The sequence below is a fragment of the Cetorhinus maximus genome, chromosome 12 (assembly GCF_964194155.1).
Source record: "Cetorhinus maximus chromosome 12, sCetMax3.hap1.1, whole genome shotgun sequence".
Taxonomy (NCBI): Eukaryota; Metazoa; Chordata; class Chondrichthyes; order Lamniformes; family Cetorhinidae; genus Cetorhinus; species Cetorhinus maximus.
In genome coordinates this window covers 117,114,691-117,140,979 of record NC_135890.1, presented here as the reverse complement: position 1 = coordinate 117,140,979, position 26,289 = coordinate 117,114,691, and the positions used below count along the sequence as shown (strand labels likewise).

Sequence of the window (26,289 nt, the reverse complement as noted above, 5' to 3'; positions counted from 1 at the left end):
GACAGCTCACCACCACCTTCTCAAGGGCAATAAATGCTGGTCTAGCCAGCGAAGCCCACAGCCCATAAATGAATAATAAAAGGTAAATCTGGCACTACAACGAATTAAAGTATGGCAGTTCAACAAAGTATTATAGGATCAAATTATAAACAAATTTGTCACACAGAAATAGATCAAAATGGAGAATGAATTCTGGTTAAGGTAGTGAATCTTTGGAATAATTTAAGACAAAAAGAAGTTAGACACACAAGTATCAACACAGACTGACTACATTACCCAGAGTGCTCAGCAACGGCCGGAAGTTAATCTTGGAAGAGATTAGTCGGATTTGCGCAGCGTTCAACTCGCTTTAGCTGGATATTTAACCGGTAAAACAATGCCGCAGGGCGTGTTTAAAGTTTGAATCTGAGGTCGGGGTGGTTTAGGCAGGGCGGGGGGCCGGGGAGCCTGAGCCGAGGCCGCGGTTGCCCTGGCAACGAGCACAAGGTAGGCCACAGGCGGCGGTTCCCGTCGCAGCGCCGGCTGTGGGCTGGGCAGGATGAGGATGAGGGGGATGAGGATGGGGAGGGGTCGCCCTCATTGTAAAGAGGGGTCCGGGGAGGGCAACCGCCCCTCTCAGTGATGGGGGAATTTGGAAGAGAAAAGCCTCTCAATGTGAAGAGGGACCTGGGGGAGGGGGAGGCCCTCAATGTAAAAGAGACTCCCTCCCTCCCTCAGACCCTCCCTCCCTCAGACCCTGTCTCTGTACAGGAGGAGGAGGAGGGTCTTGGGGAGGGTTTTTTTTGCAAAAATATACTTTATTCATAAAATATCTTCAACCACATTCCAAACCATTTCAAAAACACCATTACAAGGGTACAATCAGGTTCAACTTTTACAAAATGTATCACCAGGTGCATCAGTACAAACAATATTACAATCATTTACAGCCTTCCATTTTGAGCTGTACGGCCCGAGGGGATTTAAACAGTTCCCAGTCCCTCGGTGCCCTGTGGCAGAAAGGTCTTAGACAGCGACCCTTCCCCATTGCGCCTTTGCGGCAGCTGCCCCAAGCTTTAGTGCATCCCTCAGCACGTAGTCCTGGACTTTGGAATGTGCCAGTCCGCAACACTCGGTCAGGGACAACTCTTTGCACTGGAAGACCAACAAGTTTCTCGCAGACCAAAGAGCGTCTTTCACCGAGTTGATGATCCTCCAGCTGCAGTTGATGTTTGTCTCGGTGTGTGTCCCTGGGAACAGCCCGTAGAGCACAGAGTCCTGTGTCACAGAACTGCTCGGGATGAACCTCGACAGCAACCACTGCATCTCTCTCCAGACCTTCTTTGCAAAGGCACAATCCACAAGGAGGTGAACAACGGTCTCTTCCTCACCACAGCCACCTCGAGGGCAACGTGCAGAGGGGGTGAGACTCCTGGCGTGTAGGAAGGATCTGACAGGGAGGGCCTTTCTCACCACCAGCCAAGCCACGTCTTGGTGCTTGTTGAAAAGTTCTGGCGATGAGGCATTCTGCCAAATGACTTTGACAGACTGCTCGGGGAACCATCCCACAGGATCCACCCTCCTTTTCCCTCAGGGCCTCTAAGACATTACTTGCCGACCACTGCCTGATGGACTTGTGGTCAAAGGTGTTTTTCTGCATAAATTTTTCCACGAGGGACAGGTGGTACGGCACGGTCCAACTACTTGGAGCGTTCCGCGGCAGCGTGGCCAGACCCATCCTTCGCAACACCGGGGACAGGTAGAACCTCAGCACGTAGTGACACTTGGTGTTTGCGTACTGAGGGTCTACGTACCGCTTGATGCAGCCACACACAAAGGTGGCCATCAGTATGAGGGCGATGTTGGGCACGTTTTTTTCCCCCTTTATCTAGAGGCTTGTACATCACATCCCTGCGGACACGATCCATTTTTGACCTCCAGATAAAGTGGAAGATGGCTCGAGTGATCGCCACCATGCAGGAGTGTGGAATGGGCCAGACCTGCGCCACGTACAGCAACAGCGAGAGTGCCTCACACCTGATGACCAGGTTCTTACCCGCAATGGAGAGGGAGCGTCGCTCCCACATGCCCAGTTTCCTTTTCACCATAGACACTCGCTCCTTTCAGTTTCTAACGCATGCCCTGGTTCTTGTTTGGTGAAGAGTGTCAGGGGGTTGGGAGCTTCTCACTGTGCAGGGAAAGTCTCAGTGAGGTGGGGATGACAACCCATCATTGTTTAGATGGCCTGGGATAGAAACCCCTCACTCTACAGCTGATGATGGAAGGGAGGCCCTAACTCTATAAAAAATTATCTAAATGTTAAACAAATAAATGAATTAATATTTTCAATTAATTTACTTTGGTTGAAGAACATCAGTTAGGAATAGGAGTTAGCCATTTCGCCCCATGAGCTTGCCAGCCATTCAGTGAGATCATAGCTGATCTGTGACCTAAAGCCCATATAACTGCCTTTGTTTAACAAAGATCTATTAACTACAGATTTAAAATTAACAATTGATCTTGTATCAGTTTCCATTTGCAGAAGGGAGTTCCAAACCTCTGCTACAATTTGTGTCAAAGTGTTTCCTAATTGCACACTTTAAAATGATTCAGTGAGGTATCTGTGTTGAAGTAAAGCTTTTAAAATTGGTGTTTGAGACCAAGGCTGCAGTTATACTGCTAATTCCATGCCAATGTGAAGTGACTTTGGATGCCCGTTGATGTAGAAGTGGCAGTATGACCCAGGAATCAAATCCTATTATGACTGCTGAATACTTGCAGACTACTAATGTACTGTTGTCTAACCGCTTGGGTGTTGCCATTTTGAAATGTAACTGTACTGTGGCGTGAGGCCATGTTTATCAAAGTGCTGAAGTGATCTCCAGGATGCATTATCAACTTAGTACAGAGTCTTTTTAATGTTAGAGTCATTTTGGTAAGCCCATGCTGCATACCCCAAGATAATATATCCTTTCTAAGGTGTGGTGCCAGAACTGCTCACAGTACTTCAGGTGTAACCAGGGCTTTCTGTAGCTGTAGCATATGGCTGCCAAATTTCCTATATTGCAACAGTGACTACACTCAAAACAAAAACCGGCTGTAAAGCAAGTTGGGAAATCCTGGGATTGTGAAAGGTGCTATATAAATGCAAATTCAATCATTTTTCTTTATTTTTATATTTGCATGGACTTAATGTTAAGTTGCAATGTACAGCTTAATATCCATACTAGTTGGAGTAGACAGCTAAATTAAGCCTTTCTGTTTGCTGGGCGTTTTCTAAGTACAAGTTTCTTTCACATCATAACTGACCACCAATGTATAAATACAGTTAACATTTTGGAGTGAAAAAAATTAATATGGGTATGTATAACTGAGTTAATAGATCTTTATTAACGTTAAAGATGTTTTTAAAATAGCAGTATGTTTTATACTGTATTATTAATACAGGGGTATACCTATGAAATTGTTGCTTACAGGTGATTTGAATCCAGGGTATAGTTATGATGCCCCAATGCCTATGACAGAGCTGTGTTTAACTTAACACATCCTCATGAACTACTTTTGAAGTGCAGTCACTTGTTAGGTCAGCAAACTACTGTAAGTACTATGTCAGTTCCCACGTTAACAAATAAAGCTAATATTTAAAGTATCATATGATTATGGGTTGTATTTTAATACTTGGACATTAGGGTAAAGAAGAGATATGATTAGCATCCCATGTCAAGACGTCTTCGGTGAACACCTACATTACCTACTAGTTGTGAGCTAGAAATAATGGAAAACTCTGTGATAGTTCTATTTCAAATATAAATTTCCCCTCATATTGATCTGAGCTGAGAGAACCTTGAACGTTTTTTGCAATTTTTTCTAAGTTATTTGACCAATGTGTAAAACTTTGTTTATGGGATGTGGGCTTCACTGGCGAGGCCAGCATTTATTGCCCATCCCTAATTGCCCTTGAGAAGGTGGTGGGTTATCTATCTGCTGTGTTTAACTTTTGCTTCCCAAATAATATTAATAAACATGACTTGTAATTGTGACCTGGCATGAGCAATCTGAGTGTTTTTGTCCATCGCTCAGAGGAATCAGGAGTTTATTTATGGTGGTAATCTCTGTAAATTGCAATGTGCAATTCATGGAGAAGAGCTGATTGTAAAAGGCTAAATTCTAGTTCTGTGGGTTACATGATCTTCCCTTTGAAAGTGTTCCTTTGCACAATAAAGCATATTTGGGGTGTGATTGACTTATAACAATCCCATTAATCTTTGAGAGCCTTGTGATGTTGTGTTTTTGGACTTGTTGCACAGTTGTTCAGCTCAGCTGCCTCATAGCAAGTGAAGTACCGACCTAGCTTGCATTTTATTGCCTTTGGGCACTAGACAGTGAAACTTCACTTAAAGAAATGATGAGCTTTAATTTCATATTGTTGGCAGTAAATTTATAAATATTGCAATACTAATATGCCAATTGTTTTTTTTAAAGTTCATTTTCAGCCCATCCAACAGGTGCTGCTTTATTCAATATGGCTGGCCTGACGGAGCTGTAACTGCATGTTCCCATCCACCTAAAGTTTGAGCCTGTTTCCCAGGCAGTGTAGGATACAGGGAGAAAGCATTGACTTATTATCATGTCTGAACTGGCAAATAGAATGTTTCTTTTTCTAATGTTTAAGATAGTACAACATTTAGGATCATGTAACAGTATCAGTGGATTTAATTATCCTTTAAGGAAATGGATGACAATGCTGGGTAATAGAACATTATGTAGTGTTTAGGAGTATAGTTCTTCCCAAGAGGCTTTCCAATATGGTCATGGACAGATATTTTGTTTTCAGAACCCAGACAATTGAATAAGTCCACTATGTGTGTGTATGTTTTGAACATGAATGCTTACTGTAGATGTGGATTTACCAGAAGAAGATATCACAGCATGAAACATTTAAAAAAAAATTAAATGCTACCTCTCCTTTTTAAGAGTTTTTCTATCTGCTATTACATGGTGCATTTTTAATTAAATAACTCCTTGCAGTTCTGCAACACTATTTTGGTCCCAGGTTCTGTAAGGCAGGAATGAAAATAGAAAATGCTGGAAATGCTCGGGTCAGGCAGCATCTGTGGAGAGAGAAACAGTTAGTGTTTCAGCTTGATGAGCTTTAATTAGAACCTGATCAGAATCTGTAAGGGAAGGGCCTTCTTTACATAACAGGGCTGTTTCTGTAGCACCAAGTTTCACTTTGATTGTCTATGTGTGAAATTGTGCACTTTCAAAGTTGTGATTTGCATCTATGTAGCTGTTGATGTCCCAGCTTTTGCAATAACTGGGAAGGTGCATGTTGGCCAGTGAGTATTACCTGAATTGTACAAACTAGCTGGGCCACACTCTTGTCTACTTGTTGGTCAAAAGAGGTGGTTGCCTGTACTTCTCACAGCAAGCCACATTTTCTTCATGTGACCAGCAAAGAAGGTGCTAGTGCCAAAGGCGTTTAAGGGAAACTGCCTGTTGATGGTGTGATTGGCCTCCTAAGGCAAGAGCACCCACATTGCTGGTTGATGCTGATGGCAGAAATATTTTCAGAATCACAGTGCAGAAGAGGCCCTTCGGCCCATTGAGTCTGCACTGATACGTGAGAAACACTGAGCACTGAATCAGCTATGTAAATATGACAGTGTGCGTGTGTGTGACTGCAGGCAAGCTGAAAGTGTTCGCTATATACTAGTGTTCAAAATATATACTGAAAGGGCTGGGTGTGGCAGACTGCATTTTATGTTCGGTTCAGTTCTGAAATAACAAGAGCGTGGATTGACATCCTCCGTTTTAAAAAAAACTCTCTTTATTTACATAAACCTTTTGAGGAAAAGAGCTTGTATTTAAACAGCACCTTTTGTGACCTTCAGGGGGTTCCTAAGTGCGTTACAGCTAATGATGTACCTTTGAATTGCAATCACTGTCATAATGTAGGAAATGAACATAGCAAGGTCTGACAAACAATAAGGAGATAATGATCAAATGATCTTATTTTTAGTGATGTTAGTTGAGGGAATAAATATTGGCCGTAACACCAGGAAGAATTCTGAAATAGTGCGATGAGTTCTCTTATTGCTAACCGAGGGGGCAGATGGGGGTTCCTTTTTAAGGTCGCATCTGCAAGATGGCACCTTGGACAGTGCAGCATTCCCTCAATACTGCACTGGAATCACACAGGCCTCTGGGCATTATCTGTACCCTAACTCTCAAATGCTTGTTTTCACGTACTTTTAAACCTCACCTTGGTCCACAAAGAATTTCCAATAATTTTTTGTTAAAAGCTGGAGGGGGAAGTTGCATTGCTTTTCTTTGACTCCAGGACCTTTTGCTTCACTAGTGACTTTTGCCTCCTAACCAGTAGGGCATGCAGAAATCAGATCAGAATCCCAGTCTGATATCACTTAGTCTAGTAATGTTTTAATTTCAGAATCTAAATGGTTTTTGTTTTTACTGTGCGTGAATGATTGTTGAATGAGTTGTATTATTTCATGATGTTGGTTGAGGGAATAAATAAAACAAACTTGTATTTTCAAGGAATGTATAGTGTGAGTTTGGTGTCTTCCTTGGACCCTGATTGTTCTCTCTGATTTATGCCTGATTTTAAGTGTGAGTATATTCTAATGAGATTGGTAAGAAATTTGAATGGTGGAATGGATTTGTTTTCAGGTCTACCTTCCAAGTTGCGTATACAAGTGTATTTCCAGACTCTTATTTATAACGGAGTGGTGTTGTCCTGTGTTGGGCCAACTTTTGTTCGCAGTTAAATGCTAGCACTGGTTTACGGCTTGTGGTCTCAGGGTATGTGGTGAGGGATGAATGACTGTGGCCTGTTCACTGCAAGATTTATCTGGTGATGATGATTAATTGATTACTGGGAAATAATCTAATCTGAAGTTAGTTATTTTCAAGTCCCAAGTGTTTTAGTTACTTGATACAGTTTTTGTAACTTTTTGTGTATTGTTGTCTCATTCACGTCCAAGCCTGTAGACCAGAAACAGTAATGTAGCTTTTTCTGGATTAGCCATAAACATTGTGCAATCAAAATAAAAATGACATTGATCAGTATTTGAGAATAGCATAATTTCTTGTCAAAGATTTTATGAACTGTAAGTTGAATTGGCAAGATTTTTGTGTTGACTTTGAAAACTTCCTCTAATTTCACCAGAATCCCTGTTTTCAAACTTTATCTAAATCCCCGCTTTACAGGTTCTTCTATAAATACTCATGCGTAACACAATCGTGGCTGTTTGATTCTAATCAATCTATCCTGCCTTTGTCAAAATGTGGGACTTGTAGAGAGTCCATTCTGCTGACGGTGATCATTTTTCTTTTACTCTGTCTTTGCGCCATGTTTTGTTATGAATGCGTTTTAAAAGTTTGGTGTGCCATTTACCCAATTTTAAAGCACAATAGCTAATCAGTATCTTTCTGGAGCAGTAATTTGTGAAATAATGCAAGGGTCAAGGGTGTCACTGTCAGTCATATGGTCGCATCCACTCTCGAGAATGCATCGTTGGCATGCGGCTGTGAGACCTGGATCTTTGAAGCCTGGAGAAATTGCCAAGCAAGTTCTTCCAAAGGCCGGGCTTGATAGTGGTTTCAATTGAATTGGGGTCTCCGGTCTCTTAGGTGCTGACAGAAGCCTGGGCATGTGATTATTTCTGATTTAATAACATGAAGGGGAAGCGAGCTTTGGCTGATAATTAGGCCTAATTAGTGAGAATGTGTTGATGGACAAGCCATCATATGGTCACAAGGAAACAAACTTTCTTTATCCAAGGCTTAGAGTCAGATTACAGTTCCTGTGTTATCTGCTTCTGCTGACTACAAGGCTGACTCTTGGTTACTTCTTCAAAGAGGAATGGGATCCCACAATATATGGGATTGGGATGAGAATATTGAAAAGGAAATCTCTTTGATTCATTCCAACTAAATTAATTCCTCACCACCCCACCCCCCTCCCCCCACCTTAAATTATCGCTGTCTTAAAGTTTAGATTACAGATGTGATCCAATTTCAGCTTTGGAAATGCGATGAATAAGGACCTGTGCTCAATTTATTACTCATTTAGTCCAAAGCTGCTTATTGTCTTATACTAATATAATGTGGCTAGCATTTGTTGGGTTTTTAAAATTTGCTTTCCTTGAGTTTTTTGTAACCTGCAGGTCCTCAGTATAAATTAAGAAAAGGTGGAACAGGTGCTGTGTTCTGATTAACTTCAGCAGCCTTCACACATTAAACCGACAGCTACATAGTGAATGTCTTTATTTACAAATTAAGACAATATATTGCGGACTAATTTCTGTAAACAGCCTGTGTCCTGCCGCAGTGCACAAATTTAAAATAATTGAACATCAGACCATGTGATAAATTTTGATATTGTTTTTAAATCTAAAAATTATGCCCAAGTTACTGTACTATATACAAATATTAAAAGTGTCTGACTGCTAATAATGTAGCATGAATCATGAACTGTTATGGCACGAAATATTTAACCATGTCAACCATGTGAAATTAATTGCTTTGTGCAACACAAAAATAGCATTTCTTGTGTTTGGTCAAATGTTGATAAGTGAAAGCCTTTTAACAAACCTCCTCAAAGGAGAAAAGTACTAGCACAAAATATACTTCCGAACATTTAGGAGCACATGGCTGTGAGAACAGCTATCTTAATCGCTCAACATTTACTTAGGAAGCATCCCCGGCGCTGGCCTTAATTAGGGAGGCTGGGCTGACAAATCTATGTGGCTGACAGATTAGCAATGCACAATTAAGCTAGGGCTCCTTAACCAAGCAGTTTTCTAATCAAGACAGGATATCCAGTTCTTCTAGATGTTGCTGACATTACCCACAGAAGAGAACTCACATGAAGGTTTGAAAAATATCATGAGACTTCTTATTTGGAGGAAAACAAATGTTTATATGCAGTTGTTACACCCTTGGGCTGAAGAGCTAAATTAAACCATCCAGAAGGAGGAAAAACAGTTATAGCCTTGTGTGTGACTTGCACCTGATTTCCTGTTTTTATGAATGACATTTCAGCCAGAAATCACAACCATGTATGGAACTTGCCAGTAAGCAAGTAGCAAAAGGGAGAAAAGTTACCAGTTGACAGCAAAACTGCAGGAGGTGGGGTCAGGGTGGGTGCTGAGGAGGCCAGGCGCCAAATATTTGCTCAACATTTTGCGGGGTGGAGGGGGGTGGTGGTTGTCGACGGTGTGGGGATAAGGATCCCCCATTTGAGATACCGCCCCCCTGAAGTTGTACATCTTTGGAAATTTTTTGTTCATGAGATATTTCTGCTGTTATTGGGCCACTGACATCTTTCCGTTAGTTTCAATTGAAGTAGTTCGTTCTTCCCCTTCCGAGATTTTTCTTCATGGCTCACTTTACTGTTTTGGTTCACTTTAAGCCCCTCCATTTTGCATTATTGGCTGTATCTGCAGATATCATTACTGATTTGATCACCTATTTTTCTGGTAAATGGGGCTTGTGACCTGCCATTTTTCCTGCTTTAGTATGGGGATTTGCTAAAGGTATTGTTTGGGCTATGGTGTAATGTTTGACGTTGCTGCATTGCTTTCCAATTTGTTACATAATGTTACATTAGTAGCATTATCTACAAGTGTGGTACCTAAGAAATTATGAGATCATGCACCTTTTTTTTTATATAGATGTACTGGCTTTGGGTAGAATGGGGCATAATGTCAAAACTTTCAGATCACCCAAAAGTTGGTCAGCTGTGAAACATGACTGCAAGTGACTACAGGAGAATATTTACAGATAAAATATGTAGATGGATATGAGATAAAATTAATTTGGAGAAATGTGAGTTGCAGCTTTGAAGGGTAGGAGGTGACCTGCTCTGTGTATGCTGATCTTGAACAAATATGGGAATACATTCCCCCTCCATTACAGCCATATAAGGAAAGTCTCTTGCCATTATTTGGCAATTCCCCTTAATTGCATGGTTAAAATCAGAAATTCACCAAATGAAAAATTATGAATATAGAACTGTATCTAACTGTTCAATTGCAGAGGGCTACCTGGTATGATTTTTAAACATGTTATGCCAACAGAACCTGCTTTGTACCGTAACTCCACTTGGTGAATATCCATTTGTGGTTTTCTAAATCCACATTGTGATTGCAATTATTTATCTATTTAGTGCTGTCGATTCGCTTATAGAAGGCATATCTGTTGTCTTCATGTGGTCCATAGCAGATTGTGTGCCATTTTGTTTAAAGCACAAAAAATTCTAGATTCTCTAGAAACTCTTTCGAGTTATCAACAGTCACAGATTGCAACTCTTCCGAGTACAATCACAGTTCTTGGTTTCCGGGAGTGGGACATGAACCCACAACCCTCTGATTCAAAGGCGAGGGTGCTATGAACTGAACCACAGCTGACACCTCCAGATTCTCTAGAATATGCACTTGTGCAGCAACAGATGTAACTAATGCATCTTAATTAAGGAATATTGGATCAATTTTCAACTCCTTGTTACACTAATCATTGAATGTTCTCTCCGCAGATTGTCTTGGCAACTCTATGGCCCTGCGGCCCCCTGATCCAAAGTTTGTGCTTCGAGGGACTGGAGCTTCAGTAAACACTCTGCATTTCTGCTGCAGAGATCAGGAGGGCTGCGATCCTATACTCTTCTCAGGGTGAGAAACATCTTCTGCATCTCCTGTGGTGCATGGAGTAGTCTATTGAAACTTAATACATAAGTAACACGTGCGTGTAACTAATAAAATGGAGAATTTTCCATTGTGTTACGTTGAAAGGGTTCTGCTACCAGTGCTGGCACCCTGTGGTGTACTGCTATATGCAGGAAGATTCTTGTGCAAACTTACTGCAAATTGCTTATTGTGACATTTCCAACATGTTTCACTGCAATGATGCCATTAGGCAGCAGTGTTTTTTGTAACGGCCTTGACCATTTTAAAATTTGCAACATGCCATATATCCTTGTGTAAAAGTTGACCCCAAGATCTTGATTTAAAAAAACACAACTTTTTATGTATGTCATGTAAATTCAACCTTTTTCAGAGATCAAAGTCCAAAAATTTCAGAACCAAAGTATAATCCTGGAGATGTTAATGGTTCGATTTCATTGTAAATGTATAAATACTAATAAAAAAGAGTGCCGGTGAATACATGTTAGGTAATTAATATGGATGAAGTGTATATAGTTTGTATTGTTACAAGGTGATTAAATGTTAGATAATTAATATTAATTCTTTAGTGTTGGTTTTTACTTTATTCCATTGTGACGGCCTCTTTTGGATTTCAACTTTTGGATTTGGCCCAAATCAAGTACATGTGTCAACCCTTTAAAACATTACCTGTGTCAAAATTGACCCTGTAACTTTTGGCCTAAAAAATTGGTATCCAAAATTTGACTTTTGTATGATTATATACAGCATGCAGTGATAAACTGATGTTGAGTATGCCAATGTGTAAATGTCTAATAAGGTATTTTTTGGGAGGAGGGAAGGGGTATCTTTTTTAAGTACAACACCAACCACTATGGAGGAAAAAATATGTTGCAGGGTTTTTGGATTATTTGACAGCAATGTTGCTAATAAGGCAAATACTTGCCACTGATGTGCCCTTGATGATTGGCCTGCCCTCTACTGGTCAGTAGTTTAATTCTTTGTGCTGCTCTTCGGTAAAAAGGAAACCAGTCAGTAAGTGCCTTAACAGCTCTAAACATTGAGGTGAGAATGGTTGTAGCTACTGAATTAGCTGTGGCGTTTGAAGGAACATAGGAACAGGAGTAGGCTAATCAGCTCCTCAAGACTCCTCCATCCGATTACTAATACCGTGGCAGCTCCCCTTGATGCTGCTACCCCCGTTTATATTATTGAATTGGAAACTAACCAACAACTTAATGTTGAGTTGTTAGGCTGTACTGCAACCAGGTCCTGCTGAGCCTGGGTGCAAAGCATTAATAGAGCTGCTTGTGCACAGTGGACCTTCTTGATGTGGCAGCCTGCAGGCATTTTTAAACCATTCTTGGGTGTGGTCATGGGCTGTTAAGGCCAACATTTATTGCCCATCACTAGTTGTCCTTGAGAAGGTGGTGATGGGCCTTGTTCTTTAATAGCTGTAGTTTGTGTGGTGAAGGTGCTCTCTCAGTTATGTTAGGTAGGGAGTTCCTGAATTTTGACCCAGCAGGAAATATGACTGTCTATTGTTATCCTTGGACTGAGAAGCATTTAGAAGTGTGCAATGTTGAAAGCAAACATGGGTTAACTGTTCACTTTAAATATATTGTTTCTTAAACATTAACCCTGATGTCATGTTGACAGCTATCCTGAATCAAGTCACAAAGAGGAAAGGAGGAAATTCCCAGAGCTGCCCATCCAGCTCGCAATCTCCCTGAAACAAATATTGGAATGTCACAAGGTTAAGAGTCATCTTGGCTCCCAAAATAACTGGAGGATGCCTAGCTTGATGTGACATACTACCTGCATGTTGGCTGAATAATATAATTTTTCAATTTTTATGCAGTATTACTTGTGCTGAGGCATTCAGATGGACTGGTTCCTTGTCAAGTAGTTGATATCAAAGGAATCTTGCTTCATTGAGGTGCTAGAATGCAGATACTGCATTGTGTGCTGTTTGTAGATCCCCTAACGCTGTGGGTATAAAAGTGCTCCAAGGAATGGCTCAGTCTTATCAGGGAAGGAATCTGAAGCATGGCCCTAGTCATTTCAAGGGTTACAGGCAGAGTTTGACTCTCAATTGCTCAGTGCCCAACAGAGGTGTTGCATGCAATACTCCTCAACCTTATCTAACTATTTGGCCCTGAGATGGTAGGTGTGCACCTGTTGATATCTTTTGCCAGGGCTGTCAGGGTTTTGTGCATCCAGTTTCTGCTTCTGTGCCTGTGCAAAAAATACGAACAAATACTGGTAATGCCAGTGAGTCTGTAAATATAGAAACATAGATTTACGCACAAAAGGAGGCCTTTTGGCCCATTTTGTCTGTGCTGGACTGTGCAGCAATGTTGCATTCTGGTCACTTCAGCTGTAGTTGATAGTGAGGACAGATGACTAGAACATTTAAGTAGAGATCAGCAGATGATCGCTCCAGCAGAATCAGTAGTACTACCAAATGGCCTTAATGTGCGTTACACCTGCAAAAAAAAAAAAATCCTGACAACTCCAACATCCATCTATAGTAGAGGCAGCACAAGTTTCAATATTTTGCACTGAGTGACAGTTATCGCGAACACAAAAAACTGGCGAAATTAACCCCTGCAGAAAAATCAGATGCATATCACAAACTGCCTTTCTTGTAGAACCTCCCACTTAAAATCAAATATGACTTGTATTTAAGCTTAATGCTCACAAAATTGAGGTAAATGCTTTCCACTGATAGTTATTTGCTCTGTAATCCAAGGCAGGTAAATGGAGTCAAGATACAGATCAGCCACAATCTTAATAAATAACAGGACAGGCTGGAGGCGCTGAATAGCCTTCTCCTGTTCCTATGTCTGATGAATAAGGAATATACTCTTTTGCTTTTATATGGAGAAAGCCGTATAGCACAATCAGGTGACTTTCAGAAAGGTACAGTGTAATCTAAATAATTATTGTTTCATCATGTCACATAAATGGTTCTAGTTTCTTTGTCATTATAGTCTGTGTTAAAACTGAAGAGAACCTCCTTATAAGGAGGTTTGGCTGATCTGGAAGTTAGCCTCATTGAAAAGACAAGGAAAAGTCCTTGCGTGCAGCAATCATACTCCTGGGGCTGAATTTTTCCCTTGATGGGTGGGTGGGCCCGATCAACTCGGCAGTGGGCGGGCAGCCGATCGTCGCCGCCAAAACGGGCCCCGCTGCCATTTTACATGGGCGGGCCAATTAAGGCCCACCCAGCGTGACGCCGGACGGGAAGTGATATGTGCTTCCTGGGCGGGGGGGGTCGAGGGGGGGAGAATTCCCCAACTGTGAGAGTGCACTGTTTCGCGCATGCGCACGAAAGAGCATACATCTCCCTGAGGCTAAGTGGTGCCTCAGGGAGATCGCTGAAAGGTGGTGAAAGTTCAAAACTAGAAAAATAAAAAAATTATTAACATGTCCCCCTCATGTGAAAATGTCACACGAGATGGGACATGTTAATGAAGTACATAAAAACTTTATTAAACTTTTTAAAATCCAAAATCAAACCTCATCCCGCCAGTGGATGAGGTTTGTTAAAAAATCACTTACCCACCTGCCTGTCGGGCCCGTGCGCCGAGCCGAAGTTTGCACGGGCCCCTCAAAATCATCGACAATCAGTGACTTAATGGCCTTAACAAGGCCTTTAATTAATGGCGGGCGCGTGTCGCGCTGCATAGTGCGCCCGCCGACCTAAACATCGCAGTGCCGCGCGCTGGCGTCGGGACGTTTGTGCGACGTCAGCGTGCGACATTTTAAGCGCTGACATGCGGGCTTCGCCACCCGCATGTCAGCCGGAAGATTCAGCCCCTAGAGTGAAGTGAGTAGAGTGTATTCAGTCTGAATCAATTTTTATCAAGACATGGGAAATTGTGATGCCTTGCAGTGCACAAGATTGTGCTTCCTTGAGATTTTTATTATGAAATTATTAATGAATTATTATTATTATACTGGCATTGGAGGCAGTACAGCGAAGGTTTGTTAGATTGGTTCCTGCAATAAGAGGGTTGTCCCATAGTTTGAGGTTGAGTAAATTGGGCCAATACTCTCTGGAGTTCAGAAGAATGAGAGGTGATCTCATTGAAACATACAGGATTCCGAAGTGGCTTGACAGCGTAGACACTGAGAGATTGTTTCCCCAGTTGGAGAATGTAGAACACAGACACAGTCCCAGGATAAAGGGCCGATCTCTTAGGACTGAGGGGAGAAATTTCTTCACACACAGGTTGTGTATTTGCAATTGTCTGTCCCAGAGGTTTGTGGTTGCTCCATTGTTGAATAGATTTGAGGCTGTGATAGGCAGATTTTTGGTTTCTCAAGGAATCAAGAGAGACGGAAAACAGACAGGAAAGTAGTTTGAAGCTCAGGATCAGCCATGATCGTATTGTTATGACCTCTATTCAGCCTCCTTGGTTGGGCTTAATAAAGGTTTAAGTTTCTTTTTCAGGAGGATATATGCTTTTTCCACATCAGAATTTATTTAACTATTTATTTAGAGAGCAATATGGAGCCAGTCAAACAAGGTTTTCTTGAATTAAAGAAAGAGCAAATGTATTAATCGCTAAACCCGAGAGAAAAAATAATAAAAATGTAAGGTCTCTTACACACCCACACGCTGGTATCAGAAATAAGGGAAGTTGGAGTACAATAAAAAAAAAACATATGGTTAAGTGCCCTTTGATTGCCCTTGAGGGGTAGATTTTTAAACATTGTGGCTGATTTGGATCAGCTGGTTTTGTGGATGTGGTCAGATGAAGAAGATGTTACTACGAGATCTCAGTTTGCTGGTAGCTCTCTAGTTGTCTCCTGAACCGGTAATACATTTGTTCCAAAAGAGAGAAAGAGGAGGGGAGAGCCCAGCTTTTGGCCTGTTTCCTCTGCTGAAAACTTCCTTGCAATCTCTGCAATGGCTGTAGCCTGCCTGCTATACTTAACCCATTGTGTATTTCCAAGGGGTTTTGGGTGGGTCTGTCTGTGGCAGCCATTGTTTCAATATCCAGTACTTTGCATTTTAATGTCCCTTCCTTAGTGACGGGTTTCAGTGGGCCTCAAAATGATAGGAAACGTGCCTCTCTTTGCACTCCCCTGAGAATGTCTTTTTTGCTTTTTCATCTTCAACTTGGAAGGTGGCCTTGTATTTTTAAGTAGTTTGTTCTGTCTCATTTCAAATTGCAAAATTTCCAGTCAGTTCAAAGTTTAAAAATCATTCTTTCAAAATTAAATGGGCATAGCCTTGTGACAGTATTGAATGGTGGAGCAGGCTCAAGGGGCTGTGCCTACTCCTCCTATTTCTTATGTTCTTATGAACAAGTACCAACTATAGCCTACATTTGCTTTGTTTGAACTGTTAGGTTTAAGGAAGGCTGGTTGGAGTTGAAAATGGATTTCATCCCAGCACGTGACTGGAACCGATTTGAACATCAATAATAAGTCTGAATACCAAGCCCAAAATTATCAATAAGGAAAAGTCAAAATGGGCTGTTTACCCAGCCTCCATCTCGTTTAGATGTTGTCTTAAATTTGCCACTGAATTACATGTTTCACCTTGGTGCATGCTTGGGCAAAGCAGTCATCAAATTGTTTTGAGGGTTGAGTTGATTGCAAATTACTACATAATTCAAGCTTATTGTAATTGACCTTTTGTGCAAGTCCAAAGAATATTTTCTTTTTGCTCCAAAGTGGTAATTAAAAATAATTGCTACTAAACAAACTATTTTATAATTGCTACTGTCTGGTATTGTGGTGTGGCATTATGTTTGATGTGGGACTTGGACTAATGAAGCTCATCAACAAAGTATTGGGTTTGAGCACGCCAGATTCCAGGTGATTTCCTTGTGCCATTATTTACAAGAGTATATTTTGAAGATAAAGAACAGATTATTTGGAATTTTTCCAGATACTTGTCTGTCCCTTCCTATTAATGGATCATGCGGTCAGGTTTCTTCTCGACTTTAGTGTTGCTCAGAAAAGAAAAATTAAAACAAGTCATGTGAGCCTTATTGTCTTCGGAATGCTTGTGCTGATCTTTTGTGGCTTGGTGTCAAAAAATATTTTTATTGATGTCCTTGTTGAGCAGGTAGGATTGTTTTGCTACATTAAACACAATACATATCTGCAAATTGTTTTTCATATTGATGTTGCTTGAATCCAAACCGTGGATGAGGTTTCATGCTTTTTCCAAAGCCCGCCAGGGCTCCTGGCCTGCCTGTTCAACCTGAAGGTTGGACAGACAGGTCAGACCAAACCGTCAGACCAGGCTCGAAGACCAATTTTGGTTTTCAAAGTTCTTGAATTGGGGAAGACATGAGTGAAGTATTAGTGGAACTAGTCCCAGACGACGGAAGCTCAGTACTTTTTCACAGTAATTGAGGATGCTGATGATAGATAGAAAACTAAGAAGCCCATAGGCATGATATTCCAGTCGGCGAGCAGGGGCGGGACCCACTCGCTGATGTGTAAAATGACACGGGATGATGTCAGGTGGAACTCCCAACGTCACCCCGCATCATTTCCATTTTCAGGTCGGCGGGGGCGCAGCCGAGCCAGCTGCACACCCGCCCACCTGTCAACGGCCTATTGAGGCCATTGAAAAACTAATTAAGGTAATTAATGGACCTGCCCATCCAACCTTCAGGTTGGCGGGCAGGCCGGGAGCCCTGGCAAAGCATGAAACCTCATCCATGGGCGGGATGAGGTTCCATGAGGGTATTTAAATTTTTATCAAATCTTTCAATAAAAGTTATGGACATGTCCCAACTCATGTGACAAAGTGTCACATGAGAGGACGTGTCAGGGAAATTTTTTTAACCATTTTTATTAATTTTAATTCCAAGCCGATCTCCCTGAGGCAGCACTTAGCCTCAGGGAGATCTGTACGCTCTTTCGTGCACATGCGCGAAAGAGTGCACTCCTGGCTGAGGGAATCCCACCCCCCCCCCCCCCCCCCCCCGGTCCGCACAGGGAGCGCATAGTGCTTCCTGGCGGACGTCATGCTGGGCAGGCCTTAATTGGCTTGCCCACATAAAATGGCAGCATGCCCCCGATCAGAGGCGCGCCCGCTCCCGCACTCCCCCCCCACAATGGGGGGGAAATTTTTCCCCATATTTCAGATAGTCCAGGGAGTGGTTGAGGAAGGTGGCCAGAGTAACCATGTGAGTCAAAAGGGAGAAATGTCAGAATAAAATATTATACAAATATTAACTTGGTGTTTTGATACTCAAAATACTCATTTTCATTTCTAATAAATTTACAAATATAGTTTCTAACTGTATTTATGTTGGGTCAAAATTTCAATTTGCTTCCAGTTTCTTGGAATTCTTTGTGATGCAAATCTTTGGCTTTTCCACTCGTGAATGTAACTCCTCTATTCAAGAAAGGTGGGTGACGAAGTGGGAAAACTATAGGCCAGTTAGCTTAACATCTGTCATAGGAACCCTGGAATCTATTATTAAGGAGATATAACAGGGCACTTAGAAAATTTCAATGCAATCAGGCAGAATTAACATGGTTTTGTGAAAGGGCAATCATGTTTGACTGATTTATTAGAATTCTTTGAGGAAGCAACAAGCAGCATGGATAAAGGGGAACCTGTAGATGTGGTGTATTTAAGATTTCCAGAAGGCATTTGACAAGGCGTCACATCAAAGGTTACTACAGAAAATAAGAGCTCATGGTGTAGGGGGTAACACATTAGTATGGATAGAGGATTTGTTAGCCAGCAGGAAACAGAGTAGGCATAAATGAATCATTTTGGATTGGCAGAATGTAATAAGTGGAGTGCCACTGTGGTCAGTGCTGGGGCCTCAACTGTTTACAATCTATATTAATAATTTGGATGAAGGGACTGAATGTATAGTTGCTAAATTTGCTGATGACACAAAGATAGGTAGGAAAGTAAATTGTGAAGAGGACATGAGTCTGCAAAGGGGTATAGACAGGTTAAGTGATTGGGCAAAAAATTGGCAAGTGGAGTGTAATGTGGGAAAATGTGAACTTGTCCACTTTGGCAGGAAGAATAGAAAAGTATCATGTTATCTAAATGGAGAGATATTTAAGAATTCTGAGGTGTAGAGGGATCTGGGTGTCCTGAGACATGAATCACAAGAAGTTAGTTTGCAGGTACAGCAAGTGATTAGGAAGACAAATGGAATGTTGTCATTTATTGCAAGGGGAATGGAGTATAAAAGTAGGGATGTTTTGCTACTGTTGTACAGGGCATTGATGAAACCGCATTTGGTGTACTGTGTACGGTTTTTGGTCTCCTTTAATTAAGAAAGGACATAATTGCATTGGAAGCAATTTGGAGAAGGCTCACTTGACTAATTCCTGGGATGAAGCAGTTGTCTTATGAGGAAAGGTTGGTGCTGTATCCATTGGAGTTTGGAAGAATGAGAGGTGATCTTATTGAAACATATAAGACCCTGTGGGGACTTGACAGGGTGGATGCTGAGAGGATGTTTCCCCTTTTGGGAGAGACTAGAACTAGGGGACACGGTTTAAAAATAAGGGGTCTCCCACTTAAGACGGAAATGAGGAGAAATTTTTCTGAGGGCTGTGGGCCTGTGGAACTCTCTTCCTCAGAGCGTGGTAGAGGCAGGGTCATTGAATATTTTTAAGGTAGATAGATTATTGACTAACAAGGGAGTCAAAGGTAGAGGGTAGGCAGGAAAGTGGCATTGAGGTTACAATCAAATCAGCCATGATCTTATCAAATGGTGGAGTGGGCTCGATGCCGAATGGCCTACTCCTGCTTCTAATTCATATGTTCGCAAGGCCTCTGCAAATGCACTTGAGTTGCACAACATTGACCTAAGGTAGCTTTTGATTCCTGGTTTCTGCATCCTGTGTGACATGTTATCCTCAGAACAGTTGAAATCAGGAGTTCAGCCTTTGGGAGATCATGGGTGCCAGCTTGCACTGTACCACTCTGATAGTGTATTGGAGCTCCAGAGTGGAGCACCATCACTGTCCATCATGCTTTTTTTTTGTAATGTTTGTGTTGCGCTTTGGTGAGCGTGCACCAGAGTAGACTATAAATTGGCCACTGAAAATCTTATTTTACAGTGTATTCAGCCATTGCAGACATGTTTGAGTCAACACTTCGCTGTAAATCAACCAAGCACCTCTGTCACTGAATATTACCAATGCCATGAGCTTTGTTTGCCAATTTGGATAATTATGCTTAAGCTTTTTTGTTTAATATGATGTACAATCTTATGTTGAACATATGAATTCAATTTTTCTTGAACAGCTCAGCCAATGGACTAATACACATTTGGAACTTAAAGACACACAGGGCAGATAAAGTGCTGGAAAGCCACAGCGGACAGTCTGTTTTATGGATACAAACTTTGCAAGGGAGGGATTGTCTCATCAGGTTAGTTATGCACTGGAATCTGATCCTTCTCGGTGGAAAATAGATGTGCAAACGTAGAGATTGCTACAAGGTGGTTGAAATTCCTGAGAGCCAGAAAGTGTGCATGCTGTAAGGCAGAGGAAGTTAGATCAAGGTGCAGCTCAGAATAACACTCTAACCCAGAGGGTATGAGGGTGGGCTGTGCCTCTCTTGCTGCTCCAACTGAGATCAGCTGACTCAGCATTACTGCGATCAAATTTGAGACCTTCTTGGCCTCATTGGTAAAGTTGTCGAGTTATCAGAGGACCTATCACAACACTTAATGGGAGGAAATAAATTAGCCTATTAAGAAAGATAAGTTTGCATAAGGTAAGTGAAAAGATTTTAATATTTTATCACATTGCTCTGTTTCAGAAATTTAATGAAAACATTTAAATCTGGTCAGAGATGTAGGTTGGAATTTTCCATGCCTGCTAGTTGTGGGCGTTGGCGGACAATATGGCGCGATCAGTTTCACAACAGCGGGAAGGCAGGTCGTGATTGTCTGCTCAGCCCTCCAATGGCGGGCCACGTTTCCTGCCATCGATTGTCGGGAACCTCATTGTAATGCATTAGCATATCATTATCAGGCCATCCCGCCAGGCACTTGCACCCCCGCTGGACCGTCTGTCCATGTCAGCAGGAAAGCAAGCTGATGTGTTTTACAACAGCACAGAGGCGACGTGCACTTGGCGGCCTACACTTTGAGTGAACTGAAGGTGAATGCACAGCAATGTTCTGCAGAGCTCACTAGGGTCACCTGTTGCTTTGCAGGCTTCAGTGGCGCCGGTGGGGTCGGGGTTAAGTTCAGCCCTGCATCTGAGACGACTTGTGAAGGTGAGGAGGAGAGGGGGTGGGGGGCAAGTGCCGCCCTGCCTCGGAGGTGTCTTGTAAAGGGGATTAAGGGCTGCAAGTGCAGCCTTGCCGTTGAGGCGACTGGTGGCGAGGGTGTTGGTGGTTAAGGGCAGCCCTGCCTCTGAGGCGACTGGTGGGGGTGGGGGGGTTGCAAGGGCAGCCCTGCTGTTGAATATAAGGCACAAGCATTCAGGGTGGTGGGGATAGGGTGGGCGAGGGAAGTGGCCAAGCATTCGGGAAACCTGTAAAAAGTGACCATTCCTCTGCAACTGAGACAGTTCAGGTGCAGCCACATTGATATGATTGGGGTCAGGCTCCTAGCAGAGGCATCAAAGTGCCACCAAGTTCTCCAGAGCTCCCCCACCTCCCAGCAGCAACCTTAGGAAGAAGTGGTGGCTGGGACTCCCGCACATGCCACCCAAGAGCCACAGCGAGCTGTCGCAGGCCGGCATCTAGCGACACCCAGGGTCTATAGACGTCACCTTTCATTCCTGCAGATGACTGAGAACCAGTGTCGCTGAAGACTGCGAATGTCTAGGGAACTGGTTGCTCACATCTGCCAGTTACTGCAGGATTTGGCACCACAGAGATGTGGAGGGCATCCACTGCCAGTGGCTGTGAAAGTGACCATGGCGCTCTATTTCTATGCCAGTGACTCCTTTCAGGGAGCCACAGGTGTCCTCTGTGGGATCTCAAGCCTCCACCCACAAATGCACCCATGAGGTCACGGATGCCACATGAGCGAGGGCACACAACTTTGTGCATTTCGCCCAGGACCAGGGCAGCCAGGATGCAAGGTTATTCCAGATCTTGGGTTTACCACAGGTGCAGGGTGCGATTGACTGCATTCATGGTGCTTCGATCTCCATCGCAACACACAGTGGACTACATCAACCGCAAGGATTTCCATTTGCTGAATGTGCAGCTGGTGTGCGACCTGCATCCTGCAGATGTGTGCACGGTTTCCAGGGAGTGTGCATGACGCTTACATCCTCAGTTGGTCACAGATTCCTGAAGTCTTCCAGGGTCCACAGAAGCTGCAGGGATGGCTCCTCGGGGACAAGGGGTACCTGCAGAGGCCGTGGCTGATGCCACCTGTGCGGCGGCCTCAGACTGCAGCAGGGCGATGGTATAACGAGCTCATGCTGCAGCTCGCACCTTGGTGGAGCAGACCATCAGGATGCTGAAGATGGGGTTCCGGTGCCTGGACTATTCTGGTTGAGCCCTGCAATACAGTCGCGCATCATCATCATCTGCTGCGCCTTTTACAACCAGGCGCTCCAATGGGGAGATGAGCTGGCTGAGGAGGAGATGGATGAGCTGCAAGTCTCCTTCGATGAGGAAGATGGGGATGAGGCCAAGGAGGTCCTCAGAGGCGACAATGACTGGGATGAGGCCCTTGCACTGGCTGGACGAGGCAGGCGCGCCTGAGAGGCCCTCATTGCTCCTATATTTGTGGAGAATGATGACAACATGCAGTGAGGTGACCCCATAGATCCTCACATGGCAGTTGTAAATGTTTGACTCCAGTCTGGCTTATGGCAGCGCGAATACCCTCTGCGAGAATGCTCCTGTCATGAAGAGGCAGTGGAGGCCCTAATATTCGCTCGATTGCAGGAGGATGATGATGACGTACGTTGAGGACACTGCATAAATCTTCACACAGCCTCTGAGAATGTCTGGCCGATGGCAGCTTGCTTGCGCTCTTTGATCAGGGTAGCATCATAGAGACACAGACATGAAACTTTAGAAGCTTTCGATGCTTTGCTCGCCTTCAGCACCTGAGCCCTTCAGGAGTTGGAGCACAGCATCAATGGTCACAGATGATGAAGAGATGGGGGCCAGACGCTCCTTAAAGGTGTTGAAAGCACACCGAGAGAATGAGAGAACTCTGTGGCACCTGCCCACTACATTCTGGCAGCAATGACAAGCACCGCTGAGGTGCAGGCATCAGTAATGTCTCCAGGGAGTGTAAGGCCAGACCATCACTTTGGTCTGAAGGCTGCACAAAGCACAGGGAAGAGCTCCTGGACTGAGACACCTGCCTTTATCTTGTGCAAAAAGGTTTCATAGTGACAAAAACACTGCTCATCAGAACAAGGAGCCATAGGCAGGGAGACATTCTTGGGAGTTTATTGACAATAGTGAACAGTATGCACAAGTGATTAACACCCGTGCCTAGGCTGTGCAACCTAATTCTCCCTAACTCTCCTAACCCTGCTGGTCTTGGTGCTCCCTGGACATCCACAGCGGAGGTGGAGGCAGCCTGCTGACTGCGACGACTTTGGTGGGCGTTCTCTGGAGGTCCAAGACTTGGAGGGCCCCGGCCTGCTTTCAGGGGCCTGCTCTGTGGCAGTGGCACCCTCCCTCGGCCTGTGGAGCGAGAGCTGCTGAGGTCATAGGAAGAGGGGAGTCGGATGGGCTGGACACTCTTGGAGTCACTTAGATGGATGGGCCCAGCGTGTTCACCTGCGGATTCTCCTATCTGTGGGTGCCTGGGGGCCTTTGGCTGACTCCTTGAGGAGCAGGGGTAGCTGGGGTGAGATTGAGCTGCCTGGCACTCTCTTGTGTACACAATGTTGGAGGCCAACTATAGCATCAGTGGTGGAGTTGAGCCCGCGCAGCAGTGCAGGAACGAAGTCCTGGACCAAGATCTCCATGGCATGCCGGCGCTATCACCTCAGACTGAAGGCAGATAGACTCCTCCATCGTGCCTTGCATTTTGAGGAGTGCAGCGGACATCCCTTCATGATGTCCCCGAGCTTGCCTTTGCAGCTCCAGCAACTGTGGCATGACCAAGTCCAGAGGCTCGTCATCTGACTCGGACTCAGCAAATTTCTGGTCTCCAGCAGCCCTTTGAGCGTCGGGGACTTGGGAAGTCCCTGCCGCCGCCTGCAGTGGATCAGAAAGTGCGATGTGCTCACCAGATTGTGATCCCGGGGCTACTCTAAAGCTAGGTCCCACTGAGGCGTGTCTCTACGCTGGTGGAGGGTGTGGGTGAGAGTTGTGCCAGGACTTAAGGGAGGGCGCCTCCAGATTCCTCTTCCGAGGTTTCTTCAGGGCTTGATTGGAGGCCCTGGGTCATGGACTCTGTCAGCTGTTTGGCAGATGTGTCTGTAAAAGTAAAGAGAGATAATTAGTGTATGGCAGTGGCCTGTGAAAGAGAACACATCATTCATGGCATGGTTGCCTGATGGATGTTGCACTGCTGGATCCTCACTTGGTAGAGCAGCGCCGACCTCACCGTCAGCACAGGAACAGTCCAGATCATTGCTGGCCAGCAAGGCCATGAGGACCTTGATTTTGGCCATTCCACCAGTGGTCTGCAACTTCTCTCTCTTGTTATGTGCCAGCTTGCCCCACATGGATAAAGATGGAAAAAGTGTAAGCCTGCTGGGCCAGATGATAAATGTGCCTGGCCTGTGCGGCTGGTGAGTGGTCCCATGGATGGGATGAGGACAATGACGGTGAGTGTGAGGGAGTGAAAGGTGATGCCCCTTGAACTGGCAGTGAATGAGGGCCCTGTGGATGTGTGATGGGTTTGTGAGTGTGAGAGTTGAGAGTGATGAAAAAAGTGAAGTATCCTGGCGGAACAGAGGAGATCATTCATCCTCTTGTGGCACTGGGTGGCTGTCCTCTTCTGAAGGGCATTGGCACAGACCACCGCCTCCCAAGCTGGATTGGTCATGTTGCTGCCCACCCTGCAGCCAGAACGGCAGTACAGGACATCCTGAAGGGCCTCCACAGCATTCAGCAGTCGCTCGAGCACCGGCCATTAAACCGAGGGCTGCAGTCTTCTTGCCTTTGAGGGCCACGTCTCCCAGGCAGTAGTGGTGAGCTGGAAGCAATGAGCGCTGTGCTTGTGGCTGGCCTTTAAGCATGGCGCCTGGCATGATGCAACGGCGGGTAATGGTGGGTGAATGAGGAGCCCACCCGCCATGGAAATGGTGTGTTTCCCGGGAGTGCATAAATAATGAGGTGGGCACAGGACGATACGGCGTGAAAACTCGCCATCGGCGGGTAAAACATTGTTTTACCTGCCCACTACCGCACTTAGTGCAAATCTGGGAAAATTCTGCCTGTAATCTTTATTATGTAATTTAGTTTATAATATGTGACAGGTTCCCCACACATCCATTATATGCTGCTTTACATAGACCAGTGTATGCAAGACACTGAGTTAACTGAGTTGTGTTATAGAATAAGCACTAAAATTCAACTTGATGTCTCTGGATTAAGGAGGGAAAATATGCAATGATGTTCCTGTTCCTGTTCACTATCTCATTAATCCTGTCAGAAAGTGTGTGTGTTGAAGGATAGGATTAGGCTCAGTTGTATAAGTAGCCTGCTGATACGCTCAATAATGCTGCTCTATCTGCCTTGGGGCCTTTACTCTCCGTCTGCCTGGCTGTGGCATGTTGGCCAACCTCTGATTGACTGCTGTTCTTTCTGCTATCCTTACCGTCCAGCAAAAAGCTTTGATAAGACCATAAGATAAAGGAGCAGAAATTAGGCCATTCGGCCCATCGAGTCTGCTCCGCCATTCAATCATGGCTGATAATTTTCTTAACCCCATTCTCCCACCTTCTCCCCGTGGGAAAATGTAAGAATTCATCAAAAGGAGGCTTTGTACTAGATGTTTACTTTGATTTGCCACATTCACGCAAGTCCAAAAATTATCAAAACAATTTTTCCCTCTCCATCAGGTCTAATACCTGAAGCTTCAAACAAAGTTACCCAAAGTCTGGGCAACATGTGCGTTCTATATCCCCTTACCAATCAAGAACCTATCTGTCTCGGTTTTAAATACACTCAATAACCTGGCCTCCACAGCCTTCTGTGGCAATGAATTCCATAGATTCACCACTCCCTGGCTAAAGAAGTTTCTCCTCATCTCTGTTCTAAAAGGTCTTTCCTTTACTCTGAGGCTGTGCCCTCAAGTCCTAGTCTCTCCTAATGGAAACATCTTCCCCACGTCCACTCTATCCAGGCCTTTCAGTATTCTGTAAGTTTTAATCAGATCCCCCTCATCCTTCTAAACTCCATCGAGCATAGACCCAGAGTCCTCAAACGTTCCTCATATGTTAAGCCTGTCATTCCTGGGATCGTTCTCGTGAACCTCCTCTGGACCCTCTCCAGGGCCAGAACATCCTTCCTGAGATATGGGGCCCAAAATTGCTCACAATATTCTAAATATGGTCTGACCAGAACCTTATAAAGCCTCAGCAATACATCCCTGCTTTTATATTCTAGTCCTCTCGAAATAAATGCCAACATTGCAGTTGCCTTCCTAACTACCGACTTAACCTGCAAGTTAACCTTAAGAGAATCCTGGACTAGGACTCCCAAGTCCCTTTGCACTCC

The 26,289-nt window shown here is 44.0% G+C and overlaps 1 protein-coding gene across 2 annotated transcripts in view; it reads left to right on the top strand.

Moving 5' to 3' along the window:
• Positions 1-281: 281 nt before the first annotated feature.
• Positions 282-26,289, top strand: part of gnb1l (guanine nucleotide binding protein (G protein), beta polypeptide 1-like) — a 41,548-nt gene continuing 15,540 nt past the window's right edge. The window contains exons 1-3 of one of the 2 annotated variants that reach the window (XM_078554481.1): positions 282-368; positions 10,538-10,670; positions 19,927-20,052. In XM_078554481.1, coding sequence (XP_078410607.1) covers positions 10,555-10,670; positions 19,927-20,052 — 242 coding nt within the window. In that variant the 5' untranslated portion in view covers positions 282-368; positions 10,538-10,554. The remainder of the gene's footprint in view (positions 369-10,537; positions 10,671-19,926; positions 20,053-26,289) is intronic. The other variant, XM_078554482.1, reaches the window with a different exon arrangement.